An 18,995-nucleotide genomic window follows, 5' to 3' on the forward strand; every position below is an offset into this window, starting at 1 on the left:
CTGTCTTGCAGTACAGACTGGGGACACTCTACTTCCAAATTCTCCCTCTGGAGGACCTCACTTTGAACCAGGCTCTGGGACCTTACACAGGCCAGAGTAAAGCACAGCAGAGACCTCCGCAAATCTGGGCTTTGCTGCCACCTGGTGGCTAACGTTGGACTCACACACCTCAGGGTGGTACAGTTTACCAGGAAGGCTGCTTGAAAACCCCTGCTCTGCTCACCTCCCAGGCTCCCTCTTTTTCATCTCAACTCACCAACAGCCCCTTGATTCGGTCTAATAAAAAAAAATAATAACTGGCCAAAATGGAGTCCCTTTTGCTAAACTGCATCACCAAACCAAAACTTAATGCTTAACTTAATTGCAGTTTTAGCTGTCCTAGGGATGGAATTTTAAAATAGCAGTCCAAGATTTCCGGGCCACCACTGGTCAGGTCATATGCCTGATGAGAACCCTGCCTTCCCTGAAGGGGACGTGCCCTTGTCTGAAATAATCTATTCTTTTAACTTCTTAATCCCATCCTCTTTCTGCCTATAAAAAATGTCCGCTTTGTAAGCTCCTTGGAAAGCCCTTTCAGCTACTGGGCAGGATACAGGTCAATATATGAATCATGTAATAAAGCTAATTAGAGCTTCAAATTCAGTCAGATGAAGATTGTTCTTTAACACTTCTGGTCCTGTTTACAGTCCTCTCACTTTGTCACCAGCTTCTTCCAGAACCAAATGTGTTAGCTCCTGTCCCTGATCGTCCAGACCTGTCCACAGGACCATCGTGCTGGTCCTGGTGATCTGGTCAAAGACCCTTTAGGGCTGAGAAAACATTAGACATGAGATAGTCTGAACCCTGCCTGGAAGGCTAGATGAAGAGAAGACTGATCGATTGCCTACTCAAAATGAGGAAAAAATATTCCAGAAAGGAGAAGAGTAAGTTCACTAGGACTGAAAATAATGCAATAAACAGCAAGAGTGGAGCTCCAGTGTTTGAGGAGTTTTGAAAAGGACAATGGGGTCAGGGTTGCTCCAAGGGCCCCATTTCAGGGACCTCCCCTCAGGGAGTACCCACCTATCACAGAGGGTCAGAAACTTCCATCTCCGCACATGGAAACAACTTCACCCCAGAGCTCTGCCCCTTCCTGAGGTAACATCTCTTCCAACCACACAGAGATGATGGGCTTTCCTGGGAAAAGATGGGTTTGGGGTATAGACCCCAATCAGGCCTGATATATTCTACCCAGAATGGAAACAGAAATGTCCACTCAGGAAGTGGGATAAGAGTTTTATAGATTTCGACTATTCTGAGGAAACTACTTTGGTGTCACTGTTCATGACAAGTGACAGACATGTTCAAGAGTACCACAAGGATAAGGTCTTGGTTAAGGGCAGGATGAACTAAGAGCAGGATTGGGGGATTGGGGAGAAAGTGATAAGAAAAAGCTTGAGAAAACAACCTCCTCAATGACTCCTGAACTTCTGGGTCCACCTCTGAAGTGTGCTTGTATGGACTGGACCCCAAAGAGCGAGGAAGGATTTCAGAGCAGAATTAGGAGGCAGCCTGCTGCCCATTTTCCACATGGGCCCCTTTGTGGGGCGAACTGTTTGTGGATCCATGTGGTGCTGGTGAGATTAAAAATTCAATGGACATTTGAACACCCATTCACAGATGACTGGGAGGAATTTGTCAGCCAAACCCAAATGGCAGGTTATCTTCTAAAGTAAAAAAGTCAAGAAAGCATTTAAGAAGACCCACAGTTTTACTTCATAATATAAGATAGATCCAGAAGAGAATCCTAATTTACTAGACATATGAAGAACAGGATATCCACAGCTGTAGAAGAGAAAATCAACCGATGATAATTCAGAAATGATTCACATGTTGGACTTACCTGACAGAAGACTGAAAAACTAAGTTCTTAATATGTTAATGGCCTAAGTAGAGAAAAGCCTCTTGCAATGAATGAAAATGGGAAGTCTTAGTAACGAAACAGAAAATAATAAAGACATCAAATGAACCCATTGAAAAGTGAAAACTATACTAGATGGAAGGAATCACATTTCTCCATCACAGGTAATCCTCTATAACTGAGAGCATAGCTTTTTAAGAGAAATTATTCAAAATAGAACACACATTTTTTAAATTAGAAAATTATCAGTGAGATGTAAGATAACAAGAGAATTAGTAAACATGCAAATGGAGTCTCCAAAGTTGAAGAAATAGCAGAAGAACATCTCATGGCAAAAGACATTCAAAGTTAAAAAAAATGAACCCATAGATTCAAAAAGTTCAACCAACCCCAAGCACACAAAACATGAAAAAGAACAAACCAGGGACCACCCAGTCCACTTCTTGTTTTTATAGAAACCCTCCTAGAGCCCTGCTTATGCTTCAGTAACTATTCAGTTGTTAGTGAAATGTCAACCACAGAAGTTTATTTCCTGCAAAGTCTGTGAAACCACTTCTCTCCTTCACCTTTCCCCTCCTTCTCCCTCACTCTCTCCTCCCCTATCACTCGTAACACAACCTGAAGTCTTAAGGCCACTTCTGCCTCTGCCCGACGTGGGTGCTGTGCCGTGGTATCGCCATTTTGGCATCTCAGGTGACCTACTTCCACAGGAGCAAGAGCTGCTCCCCAGATGCATCCCAGGAGGCTGAGGGAACACAGAGAATGAAGACTACACACCTGGGCAGGAGCAGTTTAAGATGCTGGATTAAAAGTGAGTGAACACACATGTCCATGCCTTCCTCCACGAAACACCTCCAACACTGTGTTGGAAGAATTCAAACACATGAGAAAACAAGGATATTGGTAACAGGACTATAGAGAAAAAACAAGTCAGGAATTTGATGCACATGTGTTACCTGACATAGGCTGGTCAATGCCCAATGCCAAGTCTGTGGGAACACGGACCTGAGATACCAGTTGAGTTGTCAGTTGGCTGTGGCATTCAAGTGATGAAGGAGAGTACAACCACAGTTAGAATGAGAGAGGAAGCTTTTAGAAAAGTGAGAACATGCTATTGGGAACAGGCAACCTGAACCCAACAACTCAATAAGCCGCTACAAAAAAAATCAACATTTCAAACAAGACACATTGATTCATAACATAATGTAACAGTGGATGTATGTGGGATGAAATTCAAAGTTACACACAAACCATGAAGAAAATCTTGATTGACTAGAAAAAACATTTACCACATGCTAACCCCAATATGACAGGTATGCTGGAATTTTTTCTCCAAACACTTTAAAACATCTATTTAAAAGCTGATGAAAGAATTAAGTAGAAACCCTCTTGAAATGAATGGAGATATAGAACGTCTCAGCCAAGAAGTAGAAGATATAATGAAACACAAAAAGCAAACAAAAACAAAGGAACTACACTCTATGGAATTTACTACAGACTGCAAAACAAAAGACTAGTGACCTCAAAGTCATTGCAAAGGAAATTGTATGATGTAAAATGTAGGAAAAATAAAGAAATAAAATCAAAAGTTATCTGTGAACTTAAACTTGAAGTGGCACTTCAAGTGCCTAATACATGTACAATTGAAGATGCTAAAGAGAGACATAGAGGAATAGAAAGAAAACTACAATCTAGTAACTCAACAAACCCCAAGCACAAGAAACATGCAAAAGAAGGAAAGAAAGAAAAATAGAAAGAGAAAGAGAAAGAAAAGGACAGGGAAAAAAAAGAAAAAAACCACCACAAGGCAAATTCACCCAATTTTTTTTGTCTTGGGAACCTTTTTCAAGACCCTTCTTTGGCTTCTGTAACTATTCATTCATTCATTAGTAAAATGTCAACCATGGAGTTTTACTCCCTGAGAATCCTCCTTGGCTTGTGAATGTGGTAGTGATGGCAGCAAGGAAAACAAACATTAGAGTGAGTGGATGTTGTCACGTAAGCAGAAAACCCTCCAGACCTGCTCCCTGCTGGCACTAAGGCTAACAGAACACATTACACTGGCCCCTCCCCTGACCAGCTCTCTCTCAACAAAAGACAAAGGGCATAAGTCAGGCTGAGGGGGGTCCAAGTATTGTAGATGCTGTGGGTATTGTAACAAGATGCCTTGTGCTTTAGAGATGTTGCACCCTTTGACAGCCTCCCTCTGGAGATCATCTTATTCCAGACTTTTCCTCAACACACTCCAAAGCTCACCCCTGAGGAAGCTCACATCCCTACAGTGTTGACAGCAAGGGGACTGTCCTGAAATGTTTGTGTGTTCGGCCTGGAGTCTTGTTTGCACTTTCTGGTGTGAACTAGGTTCATCACAACACAAGCTGTGCACTAATGTCCTGATCAGTAATAGCCAATCCTCTCTCTCCCCCACCCAGAGCAGCCATCTCAGACTGGGCTGGGAAAATGTGCTGAGTCAGGCAGCAGAAAATGTCTGATAACATTCTTGCTGCACACCCAGTGCCTGCCAGTTACTCAGGAAGGCCATGTGTCCAATTCTGGGACCCCTTCTCTTCCCCCTCGGCCTTGACTGTCATCTTCAGAAAGGGATCCAGTAAACTGGAAGCTCCCCCAACATTGACCCTGAGCCTCTGTCAAGGTTAATGTCTCCCAGGGCCCCATCTGATAGACACATTGTCCTTTTTCGTCATCAGCTAATGTGTTGTTTTCTACTCACTGCTTGGAACTCACAAATTGCTTCAGGATGATAATTAGGTAGAAAAATATAGATGAGAGCAAAGAAGGGATTAACACCAAACTCGGGACACTAGTCACTGTGGGTCGGACAGACGCATGTACTCTGAGTGAGTAGAGGTGGAGGAGGTAGATGTAGCCTCCATTTGTTGTTCTTTCTAAATTGTCACGCACCCTTCTTCAGGTATGATATGCTCACAATAAGAGAAATTTAGAAAAATGAAAGGAAATTCACCTGAATGCTTTTTCCTTTCTCCTACCTAGAACACAGAGGCCGAATAAATGCAGAAGTTGAGAAAGTGCCCATGAGCAAACACAAGAAAAGGTGAAAGAACCATCCTTGTGGGCTTTTTGGAGTACATGGCAACAAATTTACCTGGAATTCTTGAACAAAGTAACTGGAAAAGAAAGAGAAAGAGCCAGTCTCAAGGGCAAAGCCCCAGCTCCACCTCATGCTGTTCCAATGAAGTGGGTCCTTCTTCTCTCACTGTCCTCTCAGCCCGTCCAGGGCCCGTCCACACAGCAGGTGAGAAGCAGGAAAGATGCCTCTCAGTGTGGAATCCTTCAGAGACTCAAAGATGAGACTACAGTGATGTCTGGCTGACTACTAGGTGACTCCCCCAAAATGAATTCTTTTCTAAATGTGATTTGATGGTGTAACGTAAATAAAAATCTTATGAGGGAGGGTGCTCCCTAGTAAAAGAGGAAGGGAAGCCATCCTCTCCTGTTTTTTGGCATTCAGTTTAAGAAATCTTGCATTGTAAATTCTTTCCCTTCTTAAAATTGTATGTAAATCTATAAAATAACTTAAGGAGCCCCTATGTGGGTTAACAACCCAGGGGTGTCTTTCTTTAGGAGATGAGTCACAGATCTTTGAAAAGCAAACATCAAGGAAGACTGTGTCCCCACAATTTACAGTTTGCATGGGAAGGTGGGGACCTCCCTTTCCTGAGAGCCTGGCTCCATGTACAAGCCTCCCTCTGGCTATAAACACATTAGAAATATATTTTTCTGACACATTTTGTATTAGCCCCTTATGGGATACATGGTTTGCAAACATTTCTCCCCATTCCACAGGTTGTCTTCCCTTTCTTAAGATGCCCAGGAACCCTTCCACTCCTGTGGAGCTCAGATGGATCACAGGCACCTGTGAAAACCCCAGTGGCCCCGCCACTGCCTACAGGCTTCCTCTGCAAAGACACACGCCCTGTGGACAGGTGCCGCCTCTGACCAGCTTGAATCAGACCAGGGGCCATGAGTTGAGATGCTCAGACTCCATGAACAGAGGCCCTTGCTCACTGTTTGGTGACTCAGCTGCTTAGATGATTGAGGTGCTGGTCATTTACTGTGGGGATGGGGAGTAAAAGAAGGTAACTGGGACAGGATTGGAACATAACTGAAATGAAAAACATTATGAGAAAGTTATTAGGGAAGGTGAACATCTATTCTGGTTTGCCCAAGAATGGGGCCAGTGCCTAGACTGACACTGTAGAGTCCGGGAAAGTTCTGGAACTGGGAAGACATGGTCATCCTATTAGGCATTCTGGAATTTAAGGCTGGTTTCAAAGGAATTCAACAGAATTCTGCATAGATATTTAGGGCCTGGTTTATTTAAGGGTTCATCAGAAGCAGGAGTCAGGTAGAAACCTGGCAGGTTCCCCAAGGATGCAGGACACACAAAGGTCCTGGAAGAACCGAGGACAACCTGCTGTTTCTTCCCCTGCAGAACTAAGAGCTCATTTTAAAAAGAGCCCATTCTGCCCTGGCTGGTGTAGCTCAGTGGATTGAGCTCGGGCCTGCGAACCAGACAATCGCGGTTCGATTCCCAGTCAGGGCACATACCTGGGTTGCAGGCCGGTTCCCTGCAGGCCAGTTCCCAGCAGGGGATGCACGAAAGGCAACCATACATTGATGTTTCTCTCCCTCTCTCCTTCCCTTCCCCTCTAAAAAATAAATAAATAAAAATCTTAAAAAAAAAAGAGCCCATTCTAATGAGGAGACAATCCACGAATGGGGCAGAGTCCAGGACAGTGGTTCAGGGGTCTGGGCGGTGGTAGGGCAGCAGCGAGGGACAGGGAGACTCTTACAGAACACAGAGTCTGCCAGTCCAATTCTCCAAGCTCAGCCCCAAGCTCAGTCAAAGATGAGGGACAATGAGAAGAAAAATGTGTTCTGTTTATCCTCCTTCTCTCAACAATGACCAGATATTCTCTCAGGTGCTATTGCTTTGGGAATAGACATGCAGAACAATGACCCACACAGGGAACTACTGTGACTAGAACATGGCAAATGCGGAGTTGAATATGACCGTTATTTTGTAACCAAATTCAGGTCCAGCTGCCCTCTGCTTCGAAACCCAATACTTGAGAGGGCAGATGATGTAAAAGAAAGAGTTTTTCTTCAGGGGCCAGCAACGTAGCAGATGAGAGACTCTCGTTTCAAAGCTCATCTTAGCCTTTCAGTCATTCTGGCTAGTTTTCATAGGGGAACTGTGGGAAGAGGGGACCTGAGGAATTCCTGGTGACGTGCGTGCAGTTTCTCTTGTGTGGGTTCAGTGTCACCTCCTGCGGACTTCATCATGTGGAGTCAAAGCCCCGTCTGCAGCTTCACTGCTGATATGTGGAAACGGGACATGCAGGGCAGTGCTGCTGGGGGTTCTGATGTTTGGTGTTGACACTCACTTAGTTTCTTGTTTTCAGTGTCTTTCCTTGGTTAAGCAGGTGCTCCGGGCAGGCGAGTGCTTCACTTTGCCTCTGACAATGAAGAGAGATATGTGCCTCTGGGGACACACAGGACAAGAGAAAGCTGACATGACATCCTGAAAATTGGCGACAGAGTGTTTTTGTCTGAACTTCATGGCAGCAGAGGAGATGAGGAGAAAGGGAACTCCAGGCCATGCTGCATGAGCCCTGTCGGCTCAGGGTGAGGGAGCTTCTTCAGAGGCAGGAGGGATCCTGAAAGCGGAGGGCAGGTTTTGGTCTCACTTCCCCATGAACTTGCACGACTGTGGTAAGTACCACTGCCCACATATGAAAAACAGTAATAATCAGCCTCGTCCTCCGACTGGAGCCCAGAGATGATCAGGAAGGCTGTGCTTCCAGTCTTGAAGCCAGAGAAGCGATCAGGGATCCCAGAGGACCGAGTATTTACATAATGAATCAGAAGTATGGGGGCTGTGCCTGGGCGCTGTTGGTACCAGGAGACATAATTATATCTCTCAATGTCTTTACTGCTTCCAGCACAGGAAATGGTGACAGACTGTCCCGGAGTCCCGGATACTGAGGGAGGTTGAGTCAGGGCCTGGGCCCAGGAACCTGAAAAGAGCAAAAGTACATTCTGGTAAGTTCAGTGCTGGGGTCCAGGTAAGACTAAAAGAGGAGATGAAAAACCAGCCCAGATGTCCCTGAGACCCCTTCCCTGGAGGCCTCACCTGAGCCCTGAGCGAGGAGGGTGAGCAGGAGCAGAGCCCGAGCCATAGCAGAGATGCCCCAAGAGCACTGCTTCTGAGCCCCCAAAATTGGTCCTGGCTCCCCAAGACCTCTCTTATCTCTTCCCCCTGCCTCAGAGAAGGGAGGGGCTTCCATGCAAATGTGCTGCCTGCACCTGCCTCTCCCTACCCCCCTCAGACCCAGCCCTCGATTCTAGATATTCTGCTCAGTGGACAGAGAGCTCAGCTGAGGGATTAAAAGCCTTTGATCTGCACTTTCTGCATTGGGATGAGCTGAGCCTGTGACAGAGCCCAGCAAATGAAACAATCTTGGGTGTCCCTTTTTTTTCTATTGCAAGGATCACTGTGGTGATCCAAGGATCACTCAGTGGTTCCCCACTGAGGAATCTTAGGACTTCAGCTTCTTGCTCTGAGGGATGAAGGTGAGGACAGGGAGGTAGGCAGGATGGGAGAGATTGATGCTCAGTTTCCAAGGACAACAGGCAAAGCTGGGCACTTCCCATTTTCTTTCACACCTCCCTGGCCCTTCTCCTAGGATGGCTTCTCATGCACAGCTCTGTGCCCTGACTGTGCATTGGCTGTGTCCTGAGTCTGAGCCCTGGAGTGCACTTATTGAACCTTGTATAAAGAACTTACCGGGGTATAACAGATTTGGGACCCTACATCCACTTCCCTTTAGAGATGCTCAGGGGGACACAGCTCCTAGGACTTCATACAGGTCAGAATGAACCACAGCAAGGCCCTTCCCCAAGTCCAGACCCTCAGCACCCTCTGGTAGCCACAGACAGTGTGACATGTTCCAGGGAAGGCACCTGAGTGGGAGCCAGAAATCCCTGCTCTGGCCCTACACCTACTATCAATACATTGGACAGACAGCAAAATCAACCCCAGCAGGAGGGTGGCATAAGAAAAATGGATTGAGAAGAGACCAAGTGGCTTCTCGAAATGTTAACAGAAAAAAATATTGCTTGAAGGAGAGGGAGCTCAATACGATTCAGAATGATGTAATAGAAAGCAGGACATGGACTCTGAGATGAAAGGGTCAAGAATAAGGGAACTTGGGTCAGGATTGTTCTAAGGGCACAAGCTCTGGGACCTCTCGATAAGTCAGTCCGTCCAATGGGACAGGCGATGTTCCTCATCTCGCCCACTTGGTGCACATTGACCATTCACATGGGAGCTGTGTGCCATCCTGAGGCAAAGTCTGTTCATTGACAGAGAGGTGCTTAACCTAAGGGACGTCTGGAGTCACACTGGTTTGGTGCTATGGCTCCAGTTACAGCTAACTGATCCTTCCAGAATAAAAATGTCCCCTCAGAAAGTGGACAGGTATTCTATGGTGTGTGAATGTTCAGAGAATACTATTTTGCCATCACTGTTAATATCTTATGACAGACATTTCCAGTTGAACAAGGGAAGAGACTTCATGGTTAAGGGTGAGAGAGGCTGAAATTTGGCTTCTGGGATGGAGGGGGAAGGACAAGGATGTTCGGGGGAAGTGATACTTTCAGCTTTGTGACTATTTCTTGTGTGTTTTCAACATTTAGATGCTGCATTACTTTTTATACTAGTTTAGACAATAATGTGTATAATTTGAGAGAGATAATAAATCAATGACCTGCTCAGAAATCCACTAGGCATGGCATGCACGCCTGGATCAGAGACCAGAAGTCTGAATCTTTTCATCTCTAAGAATCATCATGGCGGGGGCCCCTGGGAACACAGCAGGTGTCTAGGCATTTTCTGCAAGAGGCGAATGTCTGACCTTTGTGAGTATCCACCTTGACCTCTGTTCCATGCCCTATTACTGAAAATTGAGGATCTTCATTCCATGCTACAGGTGTCCCATTTCATTTGAAATATCCTGGATACATATGCCCACACATTAAGGCATGAAACAGTTAAAAGAAACAAAATGCCATCAATTGGGAGGCAAAATGACCAATACAAAAAAAATCATTGTTAGTCAATTACATCAATGTATAAATTAAACATATACACAATCAACTTCAATTCACTTATCTCTCCGTACAAATTAAAACTGATGTTTCTCTGCATAAACACAATTTCTTAAGAAAAATAAAATATGTGGAAAAAACGCTGTGGAAAACACATGACACCCAACCCCGAACTCTGCAGGCAGTTGAGGAATCTGAGTATCGATCATCTGGTTACGCCGACGATGCCACCCGGGGGGTAATTTTACAATGAGGACACCGAAACATTGAAATCTCTTCTGCTGAAAATCATCTGGCACAGTTTTACAAAATTAGAAAAAAACTCACCAAAAATTAATTAAGAGAGAGAGAGAGAAATTGTATTACTTGAGAAAATGTGGGTCGCCATTTCTGCAAATTGTTTCCTGTATCAGAAAAATAGATACACGCAGAGATGATTTTTTCCAGAAATGTCCTGTGGGGAGTAATCCTGTTTACTCAACATCCACCTACTGGTTTTCTACATACTGCACGATACAAAACACCTAACACCTAACTTCCCCCTGGAAAGGAAGTGGTTGCACCACCTCAGAATCAGACATCCAGGAGGGGCATTTGTGGCGAGCTGCCCTCCTACTCACACGTGGAATATTCATTAAAAAAACTGGTCATGCTATACATTTGGGGGGCAAGTGTTGGATTGCTCCAAAGATAAAGACCGGAACTTAGCTCCCCCACTTCCTAGTTGTTGCCTCCACAAAGACACAACCTACAGGCACTGCACCCTCTGTCCTGAATTGGACCAACGCTGGGCTGTGACTCAGGGCTCTATTCTCTGTCTTAAAGAGAACACGCCCCCTCCTGATGGTGCTCTGACCAGTGAGTGGCTCCCGAGTCCATCTAAATCACTCTCTGCCATGTGGGATTAAAGCATGGAGGTACTTACCATTTTCTGGGAACTAAAGAATATAATGAAAAAAATTATGAAAAAATTGAAGTGTGTGAATGTTGTGAGAAAGACCGAGTTAGTGGATAGAGTGACCAACATTCTGAGTCACACAGGAGTGAGGAACCACAGGGCACAGTGCAACTTCTGGTACTAAAACCAAGAGAGTGAGGATGGCCATCTACCAGGTCTTCTTGAACTTAAATCCAGTGTCCATCAGAAGTTCAACAAAATCTTGCACAGATAATTAATTCTTGTGTGCTTAGTGACATTATAATGTGAAGTCTAGCTAAAAATGTATTTAGATAGCCAAGGAAATTAGACCTCAGTGAGAACTCCAGAGGAACAGGGAAGAGGCTCACCAAATATCTCTTCCCTGTAGAACCCAGAAACCACTTGGGAAGATCCCAGTCTAATGAGAAGAAAGTCACGTGTTGGGCAGTTTCAAAACTATGTTATTTGTGGACATAGAGCAAGGAAGGTACCGGGAAGGAACGAAAAGAAAAGCAATACCGGGATTAACACCAAAGCCAGCACAGTGGCTCTTTGAGGAACGGGACAGATGGATGTGCTTTGGGTGGGTTGATGTGGTTCCTATTTATTATTCTTTCTTAAATTGTGAATATTCATCTCACACACTCTTCTTTGGGAATGATGCATATAATAGCAAAAGGAATTTAGAAAAATAAACTAAAACATGCCCCCAATTTTTCCTTTCCTTAGCTCCATAGGGAAGAGCTCAGAACAAATGTAGACAGGGACGAAGTTTTTTATGACAAACTGTGAGTGAAAGGTGAAAAACTTGTCCTTTTAGCCTTTTTTGAGGTGGTGGAAAGTCACCTAGAACATTTGGCACTAGGAAAGAGAAAGAAACAGCCAGTAGAAAGACGAGGCTCCTTTTCTCAGTTGAAGCTGAGGCCCAGGCCCCTGCCTGCTCTCTCTGCTTCATCCAGGACATGCCCAAAAATAGGTAGGAAGAAAGAAAAATGCTCCCCAGCAGGAAATCCTTACAAGGAGGCTCTCAAAATGAAAGAAAAATGAAGCTTTGGCTGCCGCCTATGGATTTCCCCGAGAGTATTACATTTTTATTTCCTCATGTGAAGTGATGTAAACCTCGGGTTTTTCATGCCCTAGATCCCTCAAGGATCGCTCTGCCCTTGGGTTGTGGCAGAAGAAACAGATAAACTGATGGGAGCCCATCAATTGATTAATGAATAAATGAAATGAGACCTATCCATACAATGCAGTATTATTCGGCCATGACAAATGATGAAGTCCTGATACACACTTCAACCTGAAGGAACCTTGAAAACACTTTGGTAAATGGAGAAAATCAAACACGAAAGAGCAGGTAGTGTGTGATCCCACCTGGATGCCATGTCCAGAATAGACAAACCCAGACAGACATAAAGTAACTGACTGGTTGCAAGGGGTGGAAGGAAGAGGGAGATGGGAGCGACCACTGACAGATGAGGTTTTACACTGAGGGGGATACAAACGTCCTGGAGTTATGGAGTGCATTGGGAGCACATGCCTGTGAATATAATAGAAACCACAGGGATATGCACCTTGAAATGGTGTATGTTATGGGATGTGAATTCTAGAAAAATAGATATTAAAGTGAGGTGCTGGTGGGTACAGCTTAATAACTAAGAGAATGAATGTTATGTGTGCATGCATGTATTATGTACATATCTTATGTATGTGTATATGCCTATACTTACACACACATATGTGTATATATGCTGGGATGAAAAATAGGGAAATATAATGAAAATCAAATATGGTAAAGTGTTAACAGTGGTAAATTGGTAAAATAAGTTATATAAGATTTCTTTATATTATCTTTAAAATTTGAAGTTTGCAATTATTTTAAAAAACAGTAATAAAGAATAAACAAATGAAAGCCTGAGTTTATGGTTAAAGGGACTTGAGTGAGTTCAAAGGTGGTTTTGGTTTCACTTCCCCATGAACTTGCACCACTGTGGAACACTGTTAGTACTCCTATATGAAGCACAGTAATAGTCAGCCTCATCGTCAACCTGGAGCCCAGAGATGGTCAGGGAGGCCGTGTTGCCAGATTTGCTGCCAGAGAAGCGATCAGGGATCCCCGTGAGCCATCTGCTGGTATAATATATCAGGAGTTTGGGGGCTGTGCCCTGTTGTTGTTGGTACCAGGAGATATCATTAGTACTACTGACATCGCTGCTGCTTCCAGCACAGGAGATGGTGACAGACTCTCCAGGAGACCTGGACACTGAGGGAGGCTGAATCAGGGGAGTCTGGGCCCAGGAACCTGGAAAGAGGAAAAATACACTCAGTGCTCAGTTCAATGCAGAGCCATGTGAGTCTGAGGAGGAGACACAGAATCAGCCCAGATGTCCCCATGGTCCCCTCCCTGCAGGCCTCACCTGAGCCCTGAGTGAGGAGGGTGAGGATGAGCAGAGACCAGGCCATGGTGGAGACCCCCCAAGAACGTTGCCTTCTGAGTCCCCAGCACTGAGTTTGGCTCCCCCAGACCTCTCTTATCCTCTCCCCCTGCTTTAGAGGAGGGAGGGCACCTACATGCAAATCTACTTCCTGCACCTGCTTCTCCTCACCCCACTCTGACCTCACTGGGAATCTAGATATTCCTGCAATCCTGGACAGAAGAGATTTCTGAAGAATCAAACTCTTGCCCTGGCTGGGTAGCTCAGTTTGTCAGAGCATTAGTACTGATACGCTGAGGTTGCAAGTTCTATCCCCAGTCAGGGCACATCCAAGAATCAACTGATGAATGCATCAATAAGTGGAACAACAAATCGATGTTTGTCTCTCTTCCTCCCTCCCTCACCATTTGTCTCTCAAGTCAATTAATTAAAAAAATTAAATTCGATTAAACCCTTTAACATGTTCTAAGTAAGACTAGCCTCAGCCTAGGACAGTGTGCACAAATGAAGCCAGACCGGGGAGGCACCTCCCTTTTATGGTGTGGGAGTCATGGAGGCTCCTGAGGGCGAAACCAGGACTTCCCTTCTGCGTTTGTGGAAAGAGGTGAGTATAGGGTCCTCGGACGGCTGACAGACATCCAGCGACTCCATTTCCCTGGTATGAATGGCAGATCTTGGGACTAGGTTTTGCCCTCAACTCTTTCTTATTCCCCTTAGTTAGGATGGCTCCTCGTGAATGGCTCCATCCTCTGCTTTTGCTGTGGTTTGGGACTGAAGTTTGACACCAAGCCCTTTGACATATTAGCTCTTTTAAAAGATGATTTATTGGGCACAGCTGTTTTGGGATAAAAGGGGGTCAAAGGGAAGCAACTCCTCAAACTTCATCCAGCACAGCAGAAACCACAGCAAGCACCTTCCCCACATCCAGGCCCAGGGTGCCCCCTGGTGGCCTGAAATGGTGCATCCCAAGCACCAGAGAAAGCAGATGAGCGGCAGCTAGAAATCCCTTTGCTTCCTTCCCATTTTCTGTCCTTCTCCACTCAGCTCAGTACCAGACTCCCTGACCCCTTCTGTTTCCCTCTAAGCCCATCTAGAATGAAATGTGTCACCTGTCACGCCAGGTGGCCCAGATGCTCACCTCAGGACTATTTAGCAAGTCCCACCACAGACCTGACACAAGGTAATTGCTTGTGAAGCAGGTCTTGGCTCATGGCTGAGGAAACATTAAATATAAAACCAAACCAAACAGGGAGGCTGGATGAGAAACACGGGGCTAAGTGAAGATAGGCTGACTTCCCAAAACGTGGGAAGAAAAAACACGGCACAAAGAAGAAAAATCTCTGTAGGACTGAGAAATCCCAGGGGCTTAAAATAGCAGAAATTAAGGTATCAGATGGACTAGTTCCTTCTGGAGGCTGCAAGGAGAATCTGTTTCTTTTCTTTTCCAGCTGCTAGGTTGCCCTCCTTCCTTGGCTAGAAGATACATTAACTTCAATCTCTGCTCTATGGTCACATGTTCTTCTCCTTATCTGTCCTCAATCTGCCTGCACCTTCTTTTTATAAGGATACATGATTATATTAAGGCACACTGGACAGTCCAGGATAATATCCCTTGACTTTGTATTAGTCAGGATTCTCCAGAGGAGCTGGACCAATAGGAGATCTCACTTTCCCCTCCCCCAACCCCGCCTCATTTATATGATTATGAGGAATTGGCTCATGTGATTACAGAGACTGAGAAATCCCACAGTCTTCAAGCTGGAGGCCCAGGAAAACTGTTGGTATAATTTAGTCTGAGTCTGAAAACCAGAGGAGCTGATGATCCAGTCTGAGGGCAAAGCAATATGAGATGTGATGTCCCAGCTCAACAGTGAGACTGCAAAAAAGGAGTAAATTCTTCCTTTTGTTCTGTTCAGGCCCTCAGTGGACTGGATGATGCCCACGCACCTAGGGAGGGTGATCTACTTTTCTGAGTCCACCAATCCAAGTGTTCATCTCATCTGGAAAACCGGCTCATAGACCCTTCCAGAAATAATGTTTAACCCAGGCCCCCTCCCCTTGGTCAGTGAAGCCAACACATAAACCGGCACAGCGTCCACTGCAAGATCCTTTAATCACATCTGCAAAGTCCCTTTTGCCTTATAGGGTAACATTCACAGGTTCCAGGAGTTGGGACCTGGATATCTTTGGGGGTCATTACGGAGGCTACTGACGGGCCTTCCAGTCCTATGGAGGCACATAGAGGAAATGTTCTCAGGGGCTGTTCTCAGGATGTTTTGCTCAGTAAGTAGCACACTGACATACCCCTCACACAGGAGTTACCCACAAACGATTTTTAAAAGTCGCTAAAATGACCTGCCAGTCCTCCTTTTCTTGGAAACCTGGGAGGCTGTTTTGACTACTTGAGCCTGCACAAAGAGAGATCTCACAAAGTTCCAGAAATATCGATTGGTACAATATTCATGAAAACCTAAGGTGATGCTCCTACTGCTTAAGCCTGCATAAAGAGAGAGCTCACAAAGAAAAGTTCTAGAAATAAGCACTGGTATAATCCTGTCTTGCTCACAGTCTAGCTACTGGGGCTCTCATTATTGCTTCCCATGAAAATGTCTCATCCTAAACCTAAGAGGACATTTTCCTTCCACAATCGAAGGAAGTTTAGGAAGCCATTTATGCATTCCTACACTTGTCCCCACTGGGCTCTTTTTTAAGAGATTCCATTCCCAGTGTGAAGTCTCCGTGACATATGGGTGGTGCCTCTCAACCTCCTGTCCCTTCCTCCCCAGCACTCTATAATTTCTTAATTTTTGACCAGGCAATTTCCTTTTTTAAAAATAGATTGTAGATACTTTTTTCCATGTATCAGAGTTCATTAAAGAACTCACCAAATTATTAAATCATCTTCATTCTTCAGGAATTATTTATTCACAAAGCAAACCATAATTTCATATCTTAAATTCCAGGGCTCTCACGCACTCTTTGTGGGCCTCAATTGGGTGTCTACAGCATTCTCTTCCTTTCTCGAGGATGCACACATCATGTGCCTTCTTGGTGTCTGGGCAGGCACAGCAGGGCTTCAGTAGCTTCTTCTCCTGCATCTCAGAGGGGGCAGAGCTGGTGGCCACCACCCAGCATCTTGCAGGCTGAAAGCAGCAACTGGTACCGGCACTGTGACTTTAATCCCAAGCATGGTCGGGTTGAGAATTCAGGGTCTTTCCCCTTCAGGCTTACTTTATTTTATTTTATTATTTTATTTTATTTTTCTTTCTTTAAAAAATGTTGTTCTATTATAGTTGTCCCAATTTTCCCTTGCCCCTCCCACAGTGAATCCCCACCCTTTTGTCAGTGTCCATGGGTCATTCATGGGTCATTGATTAGACCCTTCCCCTTCCCCCCTTAATCCCCCTCCCCTCTCCCCTCTGGTCACTGTCAGTTTGTTCCTTGTCCCTATTCCTTCAGGCTTACTTTAGGTGATCATAGAAAAAAATACTTTCCTCTTTCAGTCCATCTCTCTCTCATCCCCAGCCTCTCTCAGCAGAGACCCAACTGCGAGCACACGCGCGCGCACACACACACACACACACACACACACACAGAACAGCTCCTTCAAAAGCAACCCCTCCCTGTCTTCCCTCACTGGTTTCTAAAGTCTCCATGGTGATCATTAGAATGCAGTGCAGGTTGACTAAATTTTTTAACATTTCCAAAATGAAAATAGCACTGTTTTCATCGCTAGTTAAGGAGAAATGATTATGATTAAAAGCACCTTAAAAATACAGAAAAGTATTTTTGCAATAACCAGCATTAACATTTTAGTGACCATCTTCGGGACATGTTGACCTGCTTCCCTAAGACATTCACAAATGTGAATTACACATATCCCAGAAGCAAAGGGACCTGTAACTTCCAGTCCCTCTTCCATACCCAGGCCTAGTGTGACCCAGGCATATGGTCAACACTGCGAAGCATTACTTGAAGCAATGAAATAAATGAGTGTTATAATTTTACATGAATGGGATTGTATTATATAATTAATCGAGTGTTCTGCATTTTGCTTTCAAATATCACAGACCTCATCTTCTTAGTGTGTCAATCTCAGAGAGTATGACAAGCAACCAGATCATAAAAATAAGGTTGGGCAATCTTCAAATGGATTCCCTTTTCAATGTACATCCCACAGATGCATCCGCTGCCCTCTTCACCACTCTTATCACCCCCGTCTCTGCCCTGGTATTTTATGTTCTCAAGTTGGCAGAGCCCTTGATTCTCTCACCATTTGCGGTCTGTCCTCATGCCCCCAGTGGCTGCTTTTTGCTCAGGCTTCAGACAGGAGTCTGCTTCCATTTGTAACTTTCCGAACCACCCACCTTGGTTTCTTCAGAGAGTTAGTTACAACTTGCCACTTTAAGACAATGTTCTTCTTGGTTTTTTGGTGGGTTTTTTCCCCTGTTTTCATCCTAAACCTTGTGAGGAGAGACTGTGTATTTCAGAGCATTGCATTAGCAGCCACTCAAGGACAAGTATTTACTGAATGAGTCTAAAAGATAGGGGGGAAGGGGAAGCTGAGCCTCTAGTTCCAAGATGAAGAAATTGAGTTTTTAATCAGCTCTGTCCTAGGTGACAATCCCAGATCAACAGGGGATCGAGGCAATGACCTCATTTGTATTCATTCATTCATCCATGTAGATGGAAACTTTACACTCTGCTAGTTCATAAGCATGGGGATGTCTGAAGGAATGGCAGGGTAGATACACAAAAGTAACCAGCCTTACCACCCTGGCTGTTACTCTCAGCCACCACGACCTTCCTATAGCCTATAGCAAAAAGATTCAGGGTCATTTGGATGAGAAGGATACAGTGCCCAACACCCCTTTCAGAAAATGTCTTACAGTTTGAAGCGGCTGAGTATTTCCCAAGTATGGGTGTGGAAGCTAATTTCAAAAGACCCCAAGGAGATCTGTCAGGCCAACTTGAATGACAGGGCTGGGGCCTCCACTTTGCTCCTAACCCCTCCCTCTCTCCTCACCAGGAAAGGGTCCTCACCCATCTGAGTCTTGCCATCTTACAGAGAAGCCTGACTTTCCTTGCCTAAAGGGACCAGCAAAAAGGCAAGCACCAAAACTGGACCCTCATGCAGGATTACAGGTCCCTAGCGCCCCCTGCTGGCTCCACAGGATATCCTCAGGTTTAAGAGGAGCCTCTGTGTGAGAGGCCCATACCAGTCTTGTGAACTGCCTCCCCAGTTTCTTGTGGGCATCGTTGAGCTGCTCCCTCAAGAGCGTGCGGTCCACAGTTTATTTTCAGGTCTGGTTGTGACTTTGTCCAAAGGGATTTGTTGGTAAGAAGCAGAGAACCCTTGCGTTTAGGGGAGCGGACGCTGAAATCATTTCATTTCATTTCAATGAAATGAAATCATTTCATTGAGTAGTTTGCTCTACTCAATGCTGAGTAGAGCAAACACCAGCATTTTGGGCTTCTGAAAGAGCTCTGGTAAATCAAATTCGAAGGGAAGTTGGAGGAGAGTACACTCTGGAGACAGGACAATCTAATTGAATCTGGCTGGGCTCTCCTCCGCCCGAGGGGTTAC

The 18,995-nt window shown here is 45.0% G+C and overlaps 1 gene segment (V, D, J or C); it reads right to left on the reverse strand.

The window, feature by feature from the left end:
- Window positions 1–12,937: 12,937 nt before the first annotated feature.
- On the reverse strand, window positions 12,938–13,463 carry LOC119047289 (immunoglobulin lambda variable 2-18-like). The segment is given in 2 exon segments: window positions 12,938–13,275; window positions 13,391–13,463. Coding segments are annotated over 2 exon segments (384 nt in total).
- Between the last annotated feature and the right edge of the window lie 5,532 nt (window positions 13,464–18,995).

The sequence above is a fragment of the Artibeus jamaicensis genome, unplaced genomic scaffold, assembly GCF_021234435.1.
Source record: "Artibeus jamaicensis isolate MK-2021 breed Jamaican fruit bat unplaced genomic scaffold, CSHL_Jam_final contig_1256, whole genome shotgun sequence".
Lineage (NCBI taxonomy): Eukaryota > Metazoa > Chordata > Mammalia > Chiroptera > Phyllostomidae > Artibeus > Artibeus jamaicensis.